The 16,069-nt window shown below is 67.7% G+C and overlaps 1 protein-coding gene across 14 annotated transcripts in view; it reads right to left on the bottom strand.

Moving 5' to 3' along the window:
• RBFOX3 (RNA binding fox-1 homolog 3) overlaps positions 1-16,069 on the bottom strand; it is a 321,834-nt gene that overhangs the window by 64,126 nt on the left and 241,639 nt on the right. Inside the window, exon 1 of one of the 14 annotated variants that reach the window (XM_089316669.1) lies at positions 942-1,369. The exons of the other annotated variants lie outside the window; for them this stretch is intronic. Within the exon in view, the coding sequence (XP_089172795.1) occupies positions 942-1,046 (105 nt within the window). The 5' untranslated portion in view covers positions 1,047-1,369. Of the gene's footprint in view, positions 1-941; positions 1,370-16,069 lie in introns of those variants that run through there. 14 annotated transcript variants of the gene reach the window in all.

The raw sequence follows: 16,069 nt of genomic DNA, 5'->3' as shown, positions 1-16,069 counted from the left end.
TACCACCTCCCAACTCCACGCCCAACCCACAGGGCTGGGTGGGTGCCAGGGGAGCCCTCCCTAGGGCCCAGGCACGGCCGGGGAGAAGCCAGACGGCAGCCCCAGCAGCTGCCCCCACCCCTGCAGGCCCGGGCAGAGGGTGAGGGAGGCAGCTGCCACCTCGGCGGGGGTGGGGGTGGGGGTGGACGCTGGGCGGAAGGGCAGCCCGGGAGGTTTGGGCCGCCAGGGTGGGTCAGGCCAGGGTACTGCAGCCCCAGGCCGGCTCCAGCCAAGCTGGTGCCAGGAGCCGCAAGAGGCCGAGGGGCCTAGGGGAGGCGAGGGAGTCCCTCTGTGTCCCCAGTGCAGGCCTGGGACCTCCCGGATTCCGCACTGGTGGGATCAGGACTCCTGGTTGCGCCTGCAGGCGGCTGCCGAGGCGCTGTGTGCACCTCCCCAGGGGGCCTCCCGGGGAGCGGGGGCCCAGAGTCGCTCGGATCCCTGCAAACCACCGGCCTCCCAGCCCCCCTCCGGGGCGCAGCTTCGGGCCCTCCCCGGCCAGCCCCAGCCGGCGGGCGGCGCTCTGCAGAGCTCCGCGTGCCCCCCCCCCCCCCCCCGGCGCGGCAGGGGAGGGGGCCCGGCTCCCCCGCCCAGCATCCCTCGCAGGCCTTGGGCGAAGTTCCCCAAAGTGACCTGGGCGCGGAGAACCCCCGCCCCCTCCCCTCCCCTCGGGCTTCCCCGGAGACTCCGCCCGCCGCCCCCTCCCGCGCCTTTGGAAAAGTTGCGAACCAAGGCCCAAACTCCGGCCCCCCACTCGGCACCGTGCGCGGCCACCCCCACCCCAGCTCGGCGCCATGACGCGGGGAGTGCAGCGGGGCCAGCGCCGGCGCGGAGGCGGCCAAGTGCGGGGCGTGGGCGGCGGCGCGGGGCGCACGTGCGTCGGGCCGGGGGGCCGGGGGCCTTACCTGTTGGAGGTAGAGGAAGGCAGGCGGGCAGGGCACAGAGTGCGGGAGCATGCTGCCGGAGTTGGACAGCAGGAGGCAGCCCGCGTTCGCCATGGAGCACAGCATGGGGCGGCAGGGGGGCGCCCGGCGGCCGGCGGCGGCTCTGCGCTCGCTGCGTTCCTCGGTGTGTGCGCGCGCCCTGCCTCCCGGGCGCCCTCCCGGTCTCTCTCCTCCTCCTCCTCCTCTTCCTCCTCAGGGCCTCCCCTCCCCCTCGCGGCGCTCTTTAAGAGGGAGGCATGGACAGGAGCGCGGCGCGCCTCTGCCGGGCGGGGAGACGGGAGGGCGCGCGAGCGCGGGGCCGGGGCGAAGGTGTGCGCGAGAGGGGGCGAGCGGGAGCGAGGGGGACTCCGTCACTTTGGAGGCAGCGGAGCCCTGTCTGCAAAGAGTGGCGCGTGTGCGTGTGCGGGTGTGAGTGCGCGCGTGTGCGCGCGTGTGTGTGGCGGCGGGAGGGGGAGTCCCTGGCGTACTCCAACATCAAACAGCCGCGCGCGCAGGGAGAGAGCCCGGAAGGACCGCACCGCGGCTGATCCCGCACTTAACCCCTCGCCCGCCGGCCCTCCTGGCGTCGGGGTCCGGGGGCCCCCTGCGCCCCTGCGCCGTCCTCCGGCCGCTGCGCAGAGGGAGGAGGAGTGGCCCTGCCGGCTCTGCGGCCCGCCGGACCGGAAGGCGCCTGGTCCTGCTGGGCGATCCGAGAAGCGCTCTCCTAGGGGAGGCCGGCTCAGTGGCGGGGATGTCGGTGATGTAATGAAGGCATCTACGCAGAGGCTTCCCGCCTGGGGAGGGGGGAGGCTCTGGGGCTGCCCAGCGTGGGAGCCCCCAGCAGTCCGTCCCCAAACCCATCAGCCACCCCAGCAGCGGGCCGCAGGCGCCGGGTCTCGTGAATACTCGATGCGCCGGCAGGCGGCGAGGGGCACTGTCCACACGCCTCCTCCGCCGGGCGCCCCCAAACCCAGGGGAGCTGGTGTGCACGGTCCAGCGGGGCAGGAGTGCGCAGGTGCCCCCACCCCACCCCGGGCGGCGCTCCGCAGAGGTCCTGGCAGTGCCGCTGGCCGACTGCTCTGACGCAGGTGCCTGCACCGGCAGCCGCCTCAGCCACACACGCTCGCGCCAGCCCGCTCCATGTTCACACTGGCCAATGCCCCTGGTTAAGCCCGGTTTACCAGGACGAGCCACAGGTGAGCTTGGCTGCCAGCGAGGGCACCACCAGGGGGTACTCCACTCACACACTCTTCCCTCAGGAAGGGGGCAAGTCCCAGATCCCCAGGACCAGTTCTGGATTCACCCCGCCCACCCAAAGGTGCACGGGACCCCCCCCCCACCTCGCCCCCCACACACTCCGGAAGGAGGCAGGTAGAGGCCCAACTGCTGGGCCTGCAGTGCGTGGGGGCCCCTCACTTGCTGTGTGATCTCGGGAAAGCCACTGTCGGCTCTGGGCTCTGTCGGTTGGATCCTTGTTGCACCTGCTGCAGATCATGTCCCACGAGGGCCAACGAGGAAGAGGTGGAAGGAAGGCCAGGGAGGGGTCGAGGGTGTCCTCCCAAGCAGAGTTTGAGAAGCAGCACTGGAGCGAGGCGGGGCGCGGCCCCCTGGATGGCCCTCTCTCGGGCACTCCCTGTCCCTTCAACAAAACCCCAGCCTCCGATTCGCCTTCCTCTTAGAAGCACGGGGCACAAAGTCGGAGAGGGAGGCAGATGGGAAGGGATGGGGGTCAAGGGAGAGGCTGGAGGGGAGAGCCGGCCCCCATGGACGGGGGTCGAGGGAGAGGCTGGAGGGGAGAGCTGGCCCCCATGGACGAGGTCGAGGGAGAGGCTAGAGGGGAGAGCCGGCCCCCATGGACGGGGGTCGAGGGAGAGGCTGGAGGGGAGAGCTGGCCCCCATGGACGAGGTCGAGGGAGAGGCTAGAGGGGAGAGCCGGCCCCCATGGACGGGGGTCGAGGGAGAGGCTGGAGGGGAGAGCCGGCCCCCATGGACGGGGGTCGAGGGAGAGGCTGGAGGGAAGAGCCGGCCCCCATGGACGAGGTCGAGGGAGAGGCTGGAGGGGTCAAGGGAGAGGCTGGAGGGGTCAAGGGAGAGGCTGGAGGGGAGAGCCGGCCCCATGGACGAGGTCGAGGGAGAGGCTGGAGGGAAGAGCTGGCCCCCATGGACGAGGTCGAGGGAGAGGCTGGAGGGGAGAGCTGGCCCCCACGGACGAGGTCGAGGGAGAGGCTGGAGGGGATAGCTGGCCCCCATGGCACGTAGGTGGTCTGGCTTGGCCTGGCCTTTCTCTGGTGCTGACTCCAAGAGCGCCAGTCATGGCTGTGGACTTGCCAAAGCCACTCCCAGCCTTCGGGCAGTGACAGGTTAGTACCTTGGCGTCCCAGCCTGGGAGGGTAGTGGGGTGGCCCAGAGCCAAGGCCTGGCCCATCAGGGCCAGAGCACGAGCCGTGGGCAGCATCGGCAATGGGACCGTCCACTGGGGCTCTGCTGCCTGGCCACCTCTCCCGCCCCAAGTCCCTGCCTTCTTGTGCACCGTCTGCCCCGCCTAGGGCTTCCTTCTCTCATTCGCTCGCCTTGGTTACCAAGCATCCTGCCGTGAGACAGAGGGCCGCCTAGTGTGTGTCCTAAACAGAGCGTGACGCAAGCCACTTTCCAAGGCCCCGTCCTGTGTCCCCTCATTGAGAACCCACCGTGTGCAGGCGCCACCAGCTGCTGGCACTGTGGAAGTCACGCTCTCTGCCCCGGAGCCAGCGCAGGGTCCAGCCCTATCCGCCGAGCACCGCAGAGCCCAGGGCTGGGAGAGCCCAGAAGTGGGCGCGGCCAGTGCAGGCGTCTCCTACGGACTCCAGAGAAACAGCCAGGGTGGGGGCTCACGCCCCCCCCAGCATCCTTTCTGCAGCTGGGCACTTGCTCGCCTGTCCCCAGGCCGCCCAGCCCAGCCACCTGCCTGCCAGCCTCGCCTCCAGAGTGAGCCCCGGGCATGTCCAGACACCTGCCTCCATCAGCCGGCTCCTCACACCCAGGTTCCCGAGGAAGCCCAGTGCTGACGTCCAGGAAAAGGACGGGAACATCACGGTGTCTGCCTCGTCTCTCAGGACGGGCCGTGTGCCCGCTGCCTCCCGTGACGTCCCTAAGCCTGTGACCGCCAATGCGGGCCAGCAGCTCGGTGGTCCGACCTCCTTCTGCCGTGCGGGCCTCGCCGCAGGGGCCCTGCTGGTCCCTGGGGCCTCCGGCCTCTGCGCCGAGACCGCGGGGTGCAGAGTTCTTCAGGCCCCGTGCCGCCCTCCCGGACCAGGGCCGGTGTCCCTGAGCAGCCGGTGGGGAAGCCCGCCCTGGCACCTCGCTGCCCCCGCTCCCCGGGGCGGAAGGAGGCTGTGAGCCGAGAAGAGCTGTCAATCCAGTGCGAAGATTCACCACTTAAAAAAAGCACCAAGGAAAAAAATATCCCGTTCGCCCTGAATCTGAGAAGGGCCTTGTTAGGGAGGCAGCAATGGGAGCTGTAATTATTTCTGCGCTCCTGGGCGCCACTATAAATACCCGGCGAGAGAGGCCCCGCCAGAGGTCCCAGGGTCCCAAGGCGTGGCGCTCTCCCAGCTCCTTCTGGCCCTGGCGGTGCCCCCCCCCCCGCCCCGCCCCAGACACTGCCTCCTGCCTCTCGGGACCGGCCTGGGCCCTCCAACTTTGCTCAGCCCACATCACCTGGCCAGGGGCGCTCCGTGCGTTGGGTGTGTCCTCTGTGAAATGGGTCGGCAGGATTCTCCCTGCCCAGGAGTTCAGCGGGTGCAGACCCTCCAGAAGGCCACATCCCCAACACAGGGGTTCTGCTACTCCTCCCACTCACTAGGGGATCCCATGGCTGTAACTCGGGGGTCCCAGCAGGAGGGAGGCTGGAGTGCCTGGGGGGGAGGCCGGGCAGGGCTTGAGCTCCTCGTCCCGCCCCCCGCCTTCCGAGCGCCCCTGGGGACGCAGGCTCCCCCTGCTCGGGAGACCAGCGCAGAGCTTGGCAGAGGTGTCTGGACAGGGGTGAGCTCACCGTCTCTGGTTACAGCTGGGCTCGGCCACGCCAAGCCGTGGCTGCTCACACACTGTGCTCCCCGGGCTTTCTGCAGAGCCAGACCTTCCTGCCGACGCCGGGGTACTTGGCACAGGCCTGGGCATGAGCACCGGGCGGCAGGGAGGCACAGAGGGCCAGGCTGGGGACGGCTCGGGGCTGGGGGTGCTCCAGGAGACCTCTCTTATGCAAACCGAGCAGAGTGATTTCCCAGGGTTACACGTGTCCTGATTTGGCAGCTGGGGGAGGACAGGGCTAGTGTGGGGGAAGGCTCCGGGCTCCGGGCTGCACCCTGGCTCCTGCGGCGGACATGGGCGGTGGATGGGGGGCTTCTCAGCTCTCCTTTAAGATCCCTGAGGTTCCCGGAGGTGGCAACTTGCTGGTCTCGGGCGTCAGGAGCTTCTGCTGGGCCGTGGCAGGTGTGCTCCCCCAGAAGGGAAAAAATGTGGCAGAGGGGCCCCGGTCAAGACAAGGGGAGCTGGGCAGGGCACTGAGCGGGCCCCCGCGGCCCCGGGAGGCATCCAGCAGGGGGCCGGCTCACACTCGCCGGGGCTCCCCTTCCGCCCCCACCCCACCCCTCTGCCCCAGAGTCCTCGGATCCGCAGAGGGGAAGCCAGGCCCAGCTTGGGTGGCTGGCACCCACCTTCCAGCTCAGCAGGGGGCTCCCACCCACCGGCACGGCCCCCGGGGGCCCCAGGGGAGAGAGACTGCAGCCGAAGCGAAGCCCGGCGTGCAAAGGAAGTTTATTTATCTGTTTAATTAAGAGGCGCTTGCCGGCCACACTCTGGTCCATCCGTCTCACTTACAACCATGTCCCGGCAAAATTAAACATAATAAATACAGAGAGGTAGAAAGCCAAGGGCAGAGCCAGGCGGCGCGGGGCTGCAGCTACAAGCACATCTCTCTCCTGCAGGTGCCTCTCCCCTGGGGCCCCGGGCACCAGAGAAGCCCTCTCGGAGCGGGGGCTGTGGGTGCCGGGCGCCCTGGCTTTTTCCACTCGGCGCCGTTGCCAGCCTTATTTATTTTAAATGAGCCCCCAGGACTTCTCCCTTCTCCTCTCCCGTAGAAGGCGCGAGAGCTCGGCACACAGCAAAAGGAGCATCTGACAACAGCCAGCGCCAGCCAGCGCTGTGATGTTCCTTCCACCGCAGGGCTCGCGGGGAGAGGCCTCCGCGGCGGCAGCCTTGGGAAGCCGCTTGCAGCCTCCTGCTGCAGATGGGCCGTGAGCTCCTGGCAAGGAGGCGGCGGCCTGGGCTGAGCGGAGCCTTGGAGAGACAGCGCTTTGGTCTCCCGTGCCGGCTGTGGCTGCGCCACCGTGCAGCACAGGGAGCCCCAGAATGCCACAGCAGCCAGAGAAGGAAGAGGCAAGCGGTGTCTGCGTTCCGTGGTCTGCAGCCCCGCGGGCCGACCGTTTGCCCACGCGTCCCGTGAAGAGGAGAAGAAGGGAGAAGCCTGGTTATCATGGCCACCATTGATCGCTCACTGTTAGCACCGCGTCATGCGTGCCCCGGGCTTCCGGAATCTTTCCCGAGACTGAGTGGGGCCCGCTCCCCTCCGCCGTCACGGCCATCACGCGTGAGGTGGGGAAGGCGTGCTGCTGGTATACCGTGTGATGAACCTTTGGGGTCAGAGTCGCCCAAGGCCACGCGGGGCGCCGGGACACAGTTTGGGCTGGGAAGTGAGACGCGCTGGTCTCGGAGTGTGGCACGCGGGAGCCTCACTGTTAGCCCTTGGCTCTCCCGCCCGACAGACCCAGCACCAGACCATTAGTGCGACCATCGCCGGCGGGGCAGGGCCTTTGCTAACCACACCACAGCTCCCCCCACCCCCCACATTTATTTTCTCATTCAAGAGGTTTGGGAACTCAGTGGGTGGCTGAACCCTGCCAGGAAGCTGAGGGATGCCACCACCGGCCTGGAGACGCTCTTCCGCAGGGCTCACGTGTCCGGGTCCTTGCCCCCCACACACCCTGAGCCTCGCCCCCCCCCCCCGCCCCAGGGTGCCCCTGTCCCACCCGGGCCTGTGCGTGTCCACTTGGTGCTTGTGTGCCAAGACCCCAGATGGCCAGGGAAGAGTCCAGAGAGGCCCAAGAGAGCCAGCCCTGACCCTTGGGGGGCCATGTCCCCTGTGCATTCATGACGGGTGACAGCCTTTGGCTCATGCCAAGGCCCAGTGCCTGGACGTCTCCAGCCTCCAGTTCAGGCTCCTGGGGCGCTGGCAGAGGCCGTGGGACTGAGGAGACCCCGCACTGCCCACTGCTCCACCAGCCTGCTCAGGGCAGCCCTCGGCTCTGACCGGAACAGCGCCATCCCATGTCTCTCTGGGTCACGGCTCCCCTGCCCAGTGAAGAACGGAGCCCCGAAGAACACGGGAGGCCCCAGGAAGTAGAGCCGGCGAGGGAACTGGGACCGCACCGCGCACCCCTGCACCGCAGCTGGCAGCCACAGAAGCCCTCGGGGTGGGGGGCAAGAGCTGCCTTTGGCCTTCCGTTCTTGGAAGCTCCACGGAGGGAGCCCCGGCCGCTCTCTGGGGAGCCCACTCTGGTTTTTATCACCCGAGTCGTCACCTTGTGTCCTCCACAAGCCTCTTCCATCTTCATTTGACTCAAGCGGGGCCGGCCTTGCGGGAATGACACGGGGGAGCTTGGACCAGAGCAGAGCCGCTGTCCCTGCCCCTGACTCCCGGGAGGGACCGCGGTCACCCAGCAGAACCTGCGAGCTGTGCGCTCAAGCGGAGGAGCTGGAAGGAGCCGGCCTGGCGGCACCGAGCGGGGCACAGGGGCCTGCGGGCTTCGGGGTGTGTGGAAGGGAAGACTGAGCTGTGGGGGCGCCAGCGCAGCGGCTCCCACTGGGGTCCTGGGCAGGGTCCCGGGGGATGTACCCACAGTGGGTGGGAGAGGCAGCGAGGGTCCGCCTCCCCCCACCCTGCCTCATCCAGTGAAGCCAGCAGTTAGACCACTTGTGCCCCCACTTGGCCACCAGCTAACAAGCATCTCGCTGAGCCGAGAGACCAAGGTCCCTTCCCGCACGCTGGGGAGGGCGAGGCCACAGCGGCACAGGCGCGCAGAGAAGAGCCAGGGCTGGGGGGAGTCAGGTGCCTGAGCCGTGAGCCGGCCTGGAGGGCTGGGACAAAGCGTCCACTTGCAGCCCCGCGTCCACTTACAGCCCAGCTGAAACGCCAGCCGCAAGGCCTCGGGAAGCTGAACACAGAGGGGCTGGCACCACACACTTCCCCTGCCCCTCCGTGCCCCTAAAGCCAAAGCAGCAGCTCATTAAAATCTCATCAGGAGCCCGGGGCACACAGAGGTTCCGAGCGGCTGTGCTGCCCTGGCAAAGTGCAGGGCCCTGGGGAGCCCGGTGCCCCGTGGAGTCCGTGCCAGGCTGCTGACAGGAGCCGGGAGGCCGAAGGTGGCGGTGGGAGCTCCTCCAGCCAGGCCTGGGGGGCGCCAAGCCTGGCCCAGGACTCAGAAGGGTGTGGCAGTCGGCGAAGCCGCACACGCGGATGCTAACCCTCAGACTCTGTCCCGCACTTCTGGACGGCAGCCGCCAGGTGGGAACTCCTGGGGGGTCTTGAGGGGGAGCCAGCGAGGACGGGAGGGGGAGAGGCTGGCAGCTCCAGGCGACATCAGCCCTGCCGGGCAGCTGAGCACGCGCCGGGGAAGCTGTGTGAGTGGCTGCCCGGTGCCAGAGCGCCCTGAACAGAGAAACGGGCAGCGACGCCCGGTGCTTCCATAGAGCTCCCGATGTCTTGCCAGGAGCAGGGCAAGTGGCCCCCCCTTGGCGGGCTCTCGGAGGCTCGTGCAGGCGCAGGTGCAGGGCCCTGCTGCCCCCACCCTCCTGCTCCCTCTTGGTCCTGCTGGGCCTCTCCTCTCTCCTAAGCTACTCCAGACTGGGGTCCGGCAGTGTTCTGGCACCCACGCGGCTCTGTGCCCAGGCGTGAGGTCTCTGAGAATCAGTGGGCAGGGGGAGGCTGGCAGCCGCGCAGGACCCTCGTGGCGCCCAGCCTGCCCTCCTGCCGGGTGGCTGCTCTGGGAAGGTGGAGCCGCCTGTCCCTTGCCTTACTTCCCTGGGGTGCCATGACTTTTGATTCCTGCTTGATTAATATACGGCCAACAGACACCGTATTTAAGGCAGCTTTAATTCTCTCAGGTCACCAAACCCGGGAGCCGCAAAGCTGCAAGGAGCCAGCCCCGTGACAGATCAAACACCGGGGCCTTCAAATCGCTCCGTGGCCCAATTTCTCATCGCTGCTGCTGCCTGATAACTCGTCCAGCCCGGAGCCAATAGCTCGCTTCTGGGGGTGGGCACGGGGGCTGATGTGGACAGCCACGGTTGGAACCCCCGGCAGCGGGAGAGCTGGAAGGACGCTCCAAGAGCGCGCGCGTCAGCACCGGGGACAGCTCCGGCTGGCGTCTTCCTGGGCCAGAACAGGGACCCGTGAGGCTCCATCCTGCAGGACGCAGCTGCCGGCTACCTCTGCTTTCCCAGCACCCCTGCCATGCCCCAGCCACGCTAGCCTCCTGCTGCCCTCTGGAGCCCTGGACACGCTCACTCGCTCTGCGTCGGGAGCAGGGGCTGCATCCCCGACCCCCAAAGAGGAGCAGGCGGCTGTCAGCTGGGCCTAAGCAGCCAGGCTTCTGTGGGCTGAACCCCCTCCTTCGCCTCGTTAGCATCTCCCGAAAGGCGGGCGGATTTCCCTGCTGAGCACCTGGGTGTTCACTCGCTGGGGGGTGGCGGTGGGGGTGGAGATGCCCCAGTGGCTGGTGGCTGCCTTTACCTCCCCAGGGTCCCGGGAGCAGCACGATGTGGGAAGCTGAGCTTGCGAATTCCCTCCCAGTGGGGGCGGGGAACACAGCCGCTCTCTCCTTTAGGTGTGGGATCTGCTGGGCTCAGACCCTGGTCGATCTTGGCTGCCACCAGCACCCATTAGGAAGAAATGTTTGCACCCAAGGTGGGGGGAAGCCTTAGAACCGCCTTCCCAGGCCCACCCCTACCGCTGTTTAATTTATTAGGATTTTCTCTAACCCTCGCCCTACGCTGTCTCCATCCGCTTAAAAATATCGCCCATAGATTTTCAAATTATTGCTATACTTTCTAAGAGAAGGTGGCGGTGGTTAAAAATTAACGGCAAATCTATAGGAATTCTATATGGCAATTACAGAATTTTAACGAAGCAGCTGCCACTTGGCCGAGTGTGGGTAATTGGAAATCCACACTGGGAGACCAGGCTCTTGATTGTATTGGAATTGTATTTTTGAGAGTCAATGGCGTGGTCTCCGTGGTCGACGGCGCCTCGAGCGGCCCGGGGTCTTCTCTGGGGGCCAGCGTGGCGGCTTCGCTGCCTGTCCGGAAGTGATTTAGGAGGGAGGCTTGCTTGAGCCGGCGCACGGCGGCGGGGCCGAAAACTGCAACCCTGACACCCCCAAACCGGTCAGCAGACGGTGGGGGCACAGAGGACGCAGCAGGACCATTACCAGCAGGAGGACAGGGTTCTCGGGGTCCACATGGTGCGAGGTTTCGGGGTACAGGTGGCGCAAGACATAAAGGCAGCGCTTGATGATGTCCCTGCCCCAAGGGGCACTTTTGCCCCCGGGGAGGGGTGGTTTGGTAAGAAGCAGAGAGACACCAACTCTGTGCCACCCTCACTCCTGACCTGCTGCCGTGGACCCCCGTGCCCCTCTGTGCATCTCTTTAGGAGCCCAGACTGGGTGGGTGGGGGGCGCCTGTAGGAACGGGAACTCTGAGAAAGGGGTTCCGCGGGGAGGGGCGGCCTGGACCGCCTGCGGCTGTGGCTCGGCGATGCGCTGTGTGTGTCCGGGATGGAGTCTGAAGACTTGTACAGGGTAAGAATGACAATGTTTGGGATCTATGGGGCTCCATAAGGCACTTGTTAAAACCAGTTCTACCAATTTGGGGGGCTTTTAAATCATTTTTAATGTGCCTACTGGAAAGTTAGAATTGACTCATGTGGTTTGCACTGTTCTACTGCAGTATGGGCGTGGGCGTGGGCTCCCCACACGGCCATCACCCCTGCTCCCTGCTGGCCCTGGAGCCCTCTGTGGTGCTGGCCTACCCGCAGCCTCTCTGGTTATTGAGAGTGGGGCCCCGAAGGAGGAGCCCCTGGGCAGCTCCCTCCGGGAGCCAGGTGGTGGGACCCTGCCCGCGGCGCTGCCCGCCTGGGCCCTGGGACCCTGACCACAGTGCTGCCCGCCTGGGCCCCGGGACCCTGCCCACAGCACTGCCCGCCTGTGCTCGGGGACTCTGCCCACGGCGCTGCCCACTTGTGCTCGGGGACCCTGCCCACGACGCTGACCGCCTGGGCCCCGGGACCCTGCCCACGGCGCTGCCCGCCTGGGCCCCGGGACCCTGCCCACGGCGCTGCCCGCCTGGGCCCCGGGACCCTGCCCACGGCGCTGCCCGCCTGGGCCCCGGGACCCTGCCCACAGCACTGCCCGCCTGTGCTCGGGGACCCTGCCCACGGCACTGCCCGCCTGGGCCCCGGGACCCTGCCCACAGCACTGCCCACCTGTGCTCGGGGACCCTGCCCATGGCACTGCCTGCCTGTGCTCGGGGACCCTGCCCACGGCACTGCCCGCCTGGGCCCCGGGACCCTGCCCACGGCACTGCCTGCCTGTGCTCGGGGACCCTGCCCACGGCACTGCCCGCCTGGGCCCCGGGACCCTGCCCACGGCACTGCCTGCCTAGGCTCGGGGACCCTGCAGACTACTTGGGGACCCTGCCCACAGTGCTGCCCGCCTGGGCCCCGGGACCCTGCCCCATGGCGCTGTCCACCTGTGCTCAGGGACCCTGCCCCATGGCGCTGCCCACCTGGGCCCCAGGACCCTGCCCATGGTACCCGCCTGGGCCCCGGGACACTGCCCACGGCGCTGCCCGCCTGGGCCCTGGGACCCTGCCCATAGCACTGCCCACCTGGGCCCCGGGACCCTGCCCACAGCACTGCCCACCTGTGCTCGGGGATCCTGCCCACGGCACTGCCCGCCTGTGCTCAGGGACCCTGCCCCACGGCGCTGCCCGCCTGGGCCCTGGGACCCTGCCCACGGCGCTGCCCACCTGTGCTCGGGGATCCTGCCCACGGCACTGCCCGCCTGTGCTCAGGGACCCTGCCCCACGGCGCTGCCCGCCTGTGCTCGGGGACCCTGCCCCACGGCGCTGCCCACCTGTGCTCTGGGACCCTGCCCACGGTGCTCTCTGCCTCTGCTTCCACGTCACCCACCGCACACCCGGCTGGAGTGCAACGCTGGCCTCTTCTCTCTTTTATGGTGAGAGACCAGAGATCCTCAGGTCCGTAACACTGGCACAGAACTTGCACTGACTGCCCCACAGACGCCCAGCTGGGTCTGTCCACGTGACAGGCGGGTGGGTGGCTGTCGTGGTTCAGATGCCCACATCCGGGGCTGGCACTGAGGGGCAGCGGCCTAAGCCACCACCTGGGGCACCAGCACCAGTTGGCGTCCCGCTTCTCTGCCGCCACCCAGCTTCCTGCTGATGCGTCTGGGAAGCAGTGCAGGACGCCCCAAGTGCTTGGGCCCCTGCGCCCACACGGGAGACCCCGAGGGAGTTCCTGGCTCCTGGCTTCCGCCTGGTCTAGCCCCGGCTGCTGCGGTCATCTGAGGAGTGAACCAGCAGATGGAAGATCTCTCTCTGTCTCTCCCTCTCCCTGTCGCTCTGCCTTTCAAATAAATAAAAATAAAAAATTCGAAACAAGATGCCCACATCCTAAATGAGATCCTGGGTCCTACTCCTGGCTCTGCCTCCTGACCCCAGCTTCCTGCCACTGCAGACTCTGGGAGGCCGTGGGATGGCTCAGGTGACTGGGCTCCTGCCACCCGCACAGGAGACCTGGAGTGGGTGCCTGGCCCAGCCGCAGCCACTGCAAATATTTGGGGCATGAACCAGGAGCAGTGAGGGCTTTGTCCTGCCTCCTCTTGGGGACGTCGGAACAGAACAGAACTATCTACGCCACTTGGTTTCTATCTGCTCCATCCCCCAGGCTAAGACCAGAGGCGTGTCCTTCTGTCCCTCGGTGCTGTGTGGGCACAGAGGGCGGCCCTGCTGCAGGCTGCTCCTCCCACTCCCAGGACGGCCCCAGGAGACCCCTGTGCACGCCGGCAGGGCTGCGCTGGGAGAGCGTGGCCTGGCAGTCGCCTCCCGGGGCTGAACTCATTGGCTTCTGGCTCCTGGGATGCGTAGAGGCCGTGACCGTCGCAAGAACGCGCCGCACAGAACCGACCTCAGACGCCGGAGCAGCCTCGGCCCCTTCCGCCCCCGGCCTCCTCGGAAGGCAGAGACGGAGTGGGAGGTTCAGGCCATTCTTCCCCCTCCTTGGTCGGAAGCTCAAGTACAGAGCGAGGCGTGTCCTGGGGAGGGGGGGAGCAGGATCGGGCCTGGGGTCTGGGTGGTCGCCCCTACGACCCGAGGAACAGAGCAGGGCTCTGGAGCTTGTCGGGGGACGGCAGCCCCGGTCTGGTCTCCTGCCTTCCACACCCCCCGCCCTGGCTCTTTCCTGCACCCTCCCCCAGCAGGAGGCGGTGCCCAGCCCAGCCGGGGAGCTGAGCAGGTCTACAGCCGGCGCCCCGCTGCACCCCGACCGCCCGGGGCGCCCGAGTCCCCCCTCCGCAGCCCGGGGGCTGGCACCCGGCAGATGCTCCTGAGTCAATTAATTAATCCCACAAATATTTACCCGTGGCTCCAAGCGCCAGGCTTTGTTCTCCGGCCCTGCCTCTGCCTCCCCCTTGGCCGGGCTGGGCTTGTCCTGTTGTCTGCCAGGCCCGGTTCGGGGGAAGCACCCGTTAACTCTCAATTATCTATGCAAATGGGGCGGAACGCGATGCTGATGGTTCAGGAGAGAGGGGGCCACAGCCGAGTCTCGCCAGAACCTGCGACGCTGACGCTCCGTCTGCTGGGGTTTACCTTCCTAACGGCGCTTTGTTCCGGCTCCCGCTCAGACGTGGTGGAGCCCATTGGTGGTGGGGGAGGGCGGTGTGCCCTGCCTGCCACGGTGTGGGGACTTGGGGGCCCTGCCTGCCACAATGTGGGGACCTGGGGGCCCTGCCTGCCACAGTGTGGGGACCTGGGGGGCCCTGCCAGGGTGTGGGGTCCTGGGGGGGTGGCCCTGCCAGGGTGTGGGGACCTGGGGGGGCCCTGCCAGGGTGTGGGGTCCTGGGGGGACCCTGCCAGGGTATAGGGTCCTGGGGGCCCTGCCAGGGTGTGGGGTCCTGGGGGGCCCTGCCAGGGTGTGGGGACCTGGGGGGCCCTGCCAGTGTGTGGGGTCCTGTGGGGGTGGCCCTGCCAGGGTGTGGGGACCTGGGGGGCCCTGCCAGTGTGTGGGGTCCTGTGGGGGTGGCCCTGCCAGGGTGTGGGGTCCTGGGGTGGCCCTGCCACGGTGAGGGGACCTGTGGGGGTGCCTCTGCCAGTTTGTGGGGACCTGTGGGGGTGGCCCTGCCAGTGTGTGGGGACCTGTGGGGGTGGCCCTGCCAGGGTGTGGGGACCTGTGGGGGTGTCCCTGCCAGTGTGTGGGGACCTGGGGGGCCCTGCCAAGGTGTTGGGACCTGTAGGGGTGGCCCTGCCAGTGTGTGGGGACCTGTGGGGGTGGCCCTGCCAGTGTGTGGGGACCTGTGGGGGTGGCCCTGCCAGTGTGTGGGGACCTGTGGGGGTGTCCCTGCCAGGGTGTTGGGACCTGTAGGGGTGGCCCTGCCAGTGTGTAGGGACCTGTGGGGGTGGCCCTGCCAGGGTGTGGGGACCTGGGGGGGCCCTGCCAGGGTGAGGGGACCTGGGGGGCTGCCCCTGCCAGGGTGTGGGGACCTGGGGAGGCCCTGCCAGTGTGTGGGGACCTGGGGGGGCCCTGCCAGGGTGTGGGGACCTGGGTGGCCCTGCCAGGGTGTAGGGACCTGGTGTGGGGGTGGGCAGAACCCCCCCTCAGCACTGCCCTCTGCCCCTGCCCGGGTGCACTGATGCCCTGCAAACAAAGCGGCCAGTGGGGGCCTCCCTGGTGTCTGCCCAGGAGGAAGCACACGGCTCTTCCCTGCTGCGTCACGGCTCTGCCCGGGGTGGGAGGGCTGCACTGGGCGCCAAGAGCCGCGTTCTCCCTCCCAGGGAGGCAGTCGGTCACACCCCTGCCTGCAGCCCTCGCTCGGGTCCGCTTTGTGTCGCTCTGTCTGCGTGTGTCTCTGTCCATCCTTGGCGTCTGCGGTGTGCTCTTGGGGCTGACTCCAATCTGCACTCGGTCTTGGCCCTGAAGCCGTGGGGAGGGGTGTACCTGAGCAGGCGTCCCCCTGCTCTTGTCCAGCAGGGACCGGAGGGGACACAGCACCAGCCCAGCTCTCCCGACGTCACAGTGGGGAGCCCGACACCCTCGGGACGCCTGGGGTGCCTGGGCCTCCCCCTGCTCACACTGGAGTCTCCGGGTGCTGGGGTCCTGCCCCTTCCCCCAACGACAGGGCGGGTGCTTCCGACTTTCTAATTTACCCTCTGAGCACCCCGCTCTGTGGCAGGAGGGTGTGGGTGAGCTGTCACCTGAAACATAGCAGTGGACACCTAGTCACCCTCTGTGCAGGACCAGACCACAAAGCACACGCCCTGAACGGCCCCACCTCCCCGGCCCAGTGCAGGAGCCGACGCGTCTCCAAAGCTTCAGTTAAACTGAAATGAAAGGTGCACCTGTAACAGCCACACTCCGGTGCCCAGAGGCCCCGTGGCTCCCGACGCCGATGAACACATCCCCCTCGCTGTGGGAAGTTCCAGGAGCTGCCCCACCCCTGAGGTCCCCATGTTTCCTTCTCTGTAAAGTACGGGGGTGGATGTACCCCCACCCCCACCCCAGCACTTGCCCAGGGACCCCTGGGAAGGTTGGCAGCCAAAGCAGGTTGTGGAAATCAGACGAGGCAGCCTTGTGGCTTGAGGATGGAGTGGGGTGTGGGATGCCCCCGCGTGAGGGCCGGCGTCTTTGCCAGGGCCAGTGAGTCAGGGCACGGGGCTCCCGGGGGAACGCAGAGCCTGGGACGGATCAGCAGGTAGGGGGAGGGTCGGCCGCGTCAGTCCTGCAC

The sequence above is a fragment of the Oryctolagus cuniculus genome, chromosome 17, assembly GCF_051225735.1.
Source record: "Oryctolagus cuniculus isolate XC-2025 breed Fujian yellow rabbit chromosome 17, ASM5122573v1, whole genome shotgun sequence".
Lineage (NCBI taxonomy): Eukaryota > Metazoa > Chordata > Mammalia > Lagomorpha > Leporidae > Oryctolagus > Oryctolagus cuniculus.
Note: the sequence above shows the minus strand (reverse complement) of the source record. Positions and strands in the feature narration are given on the sequence as shown.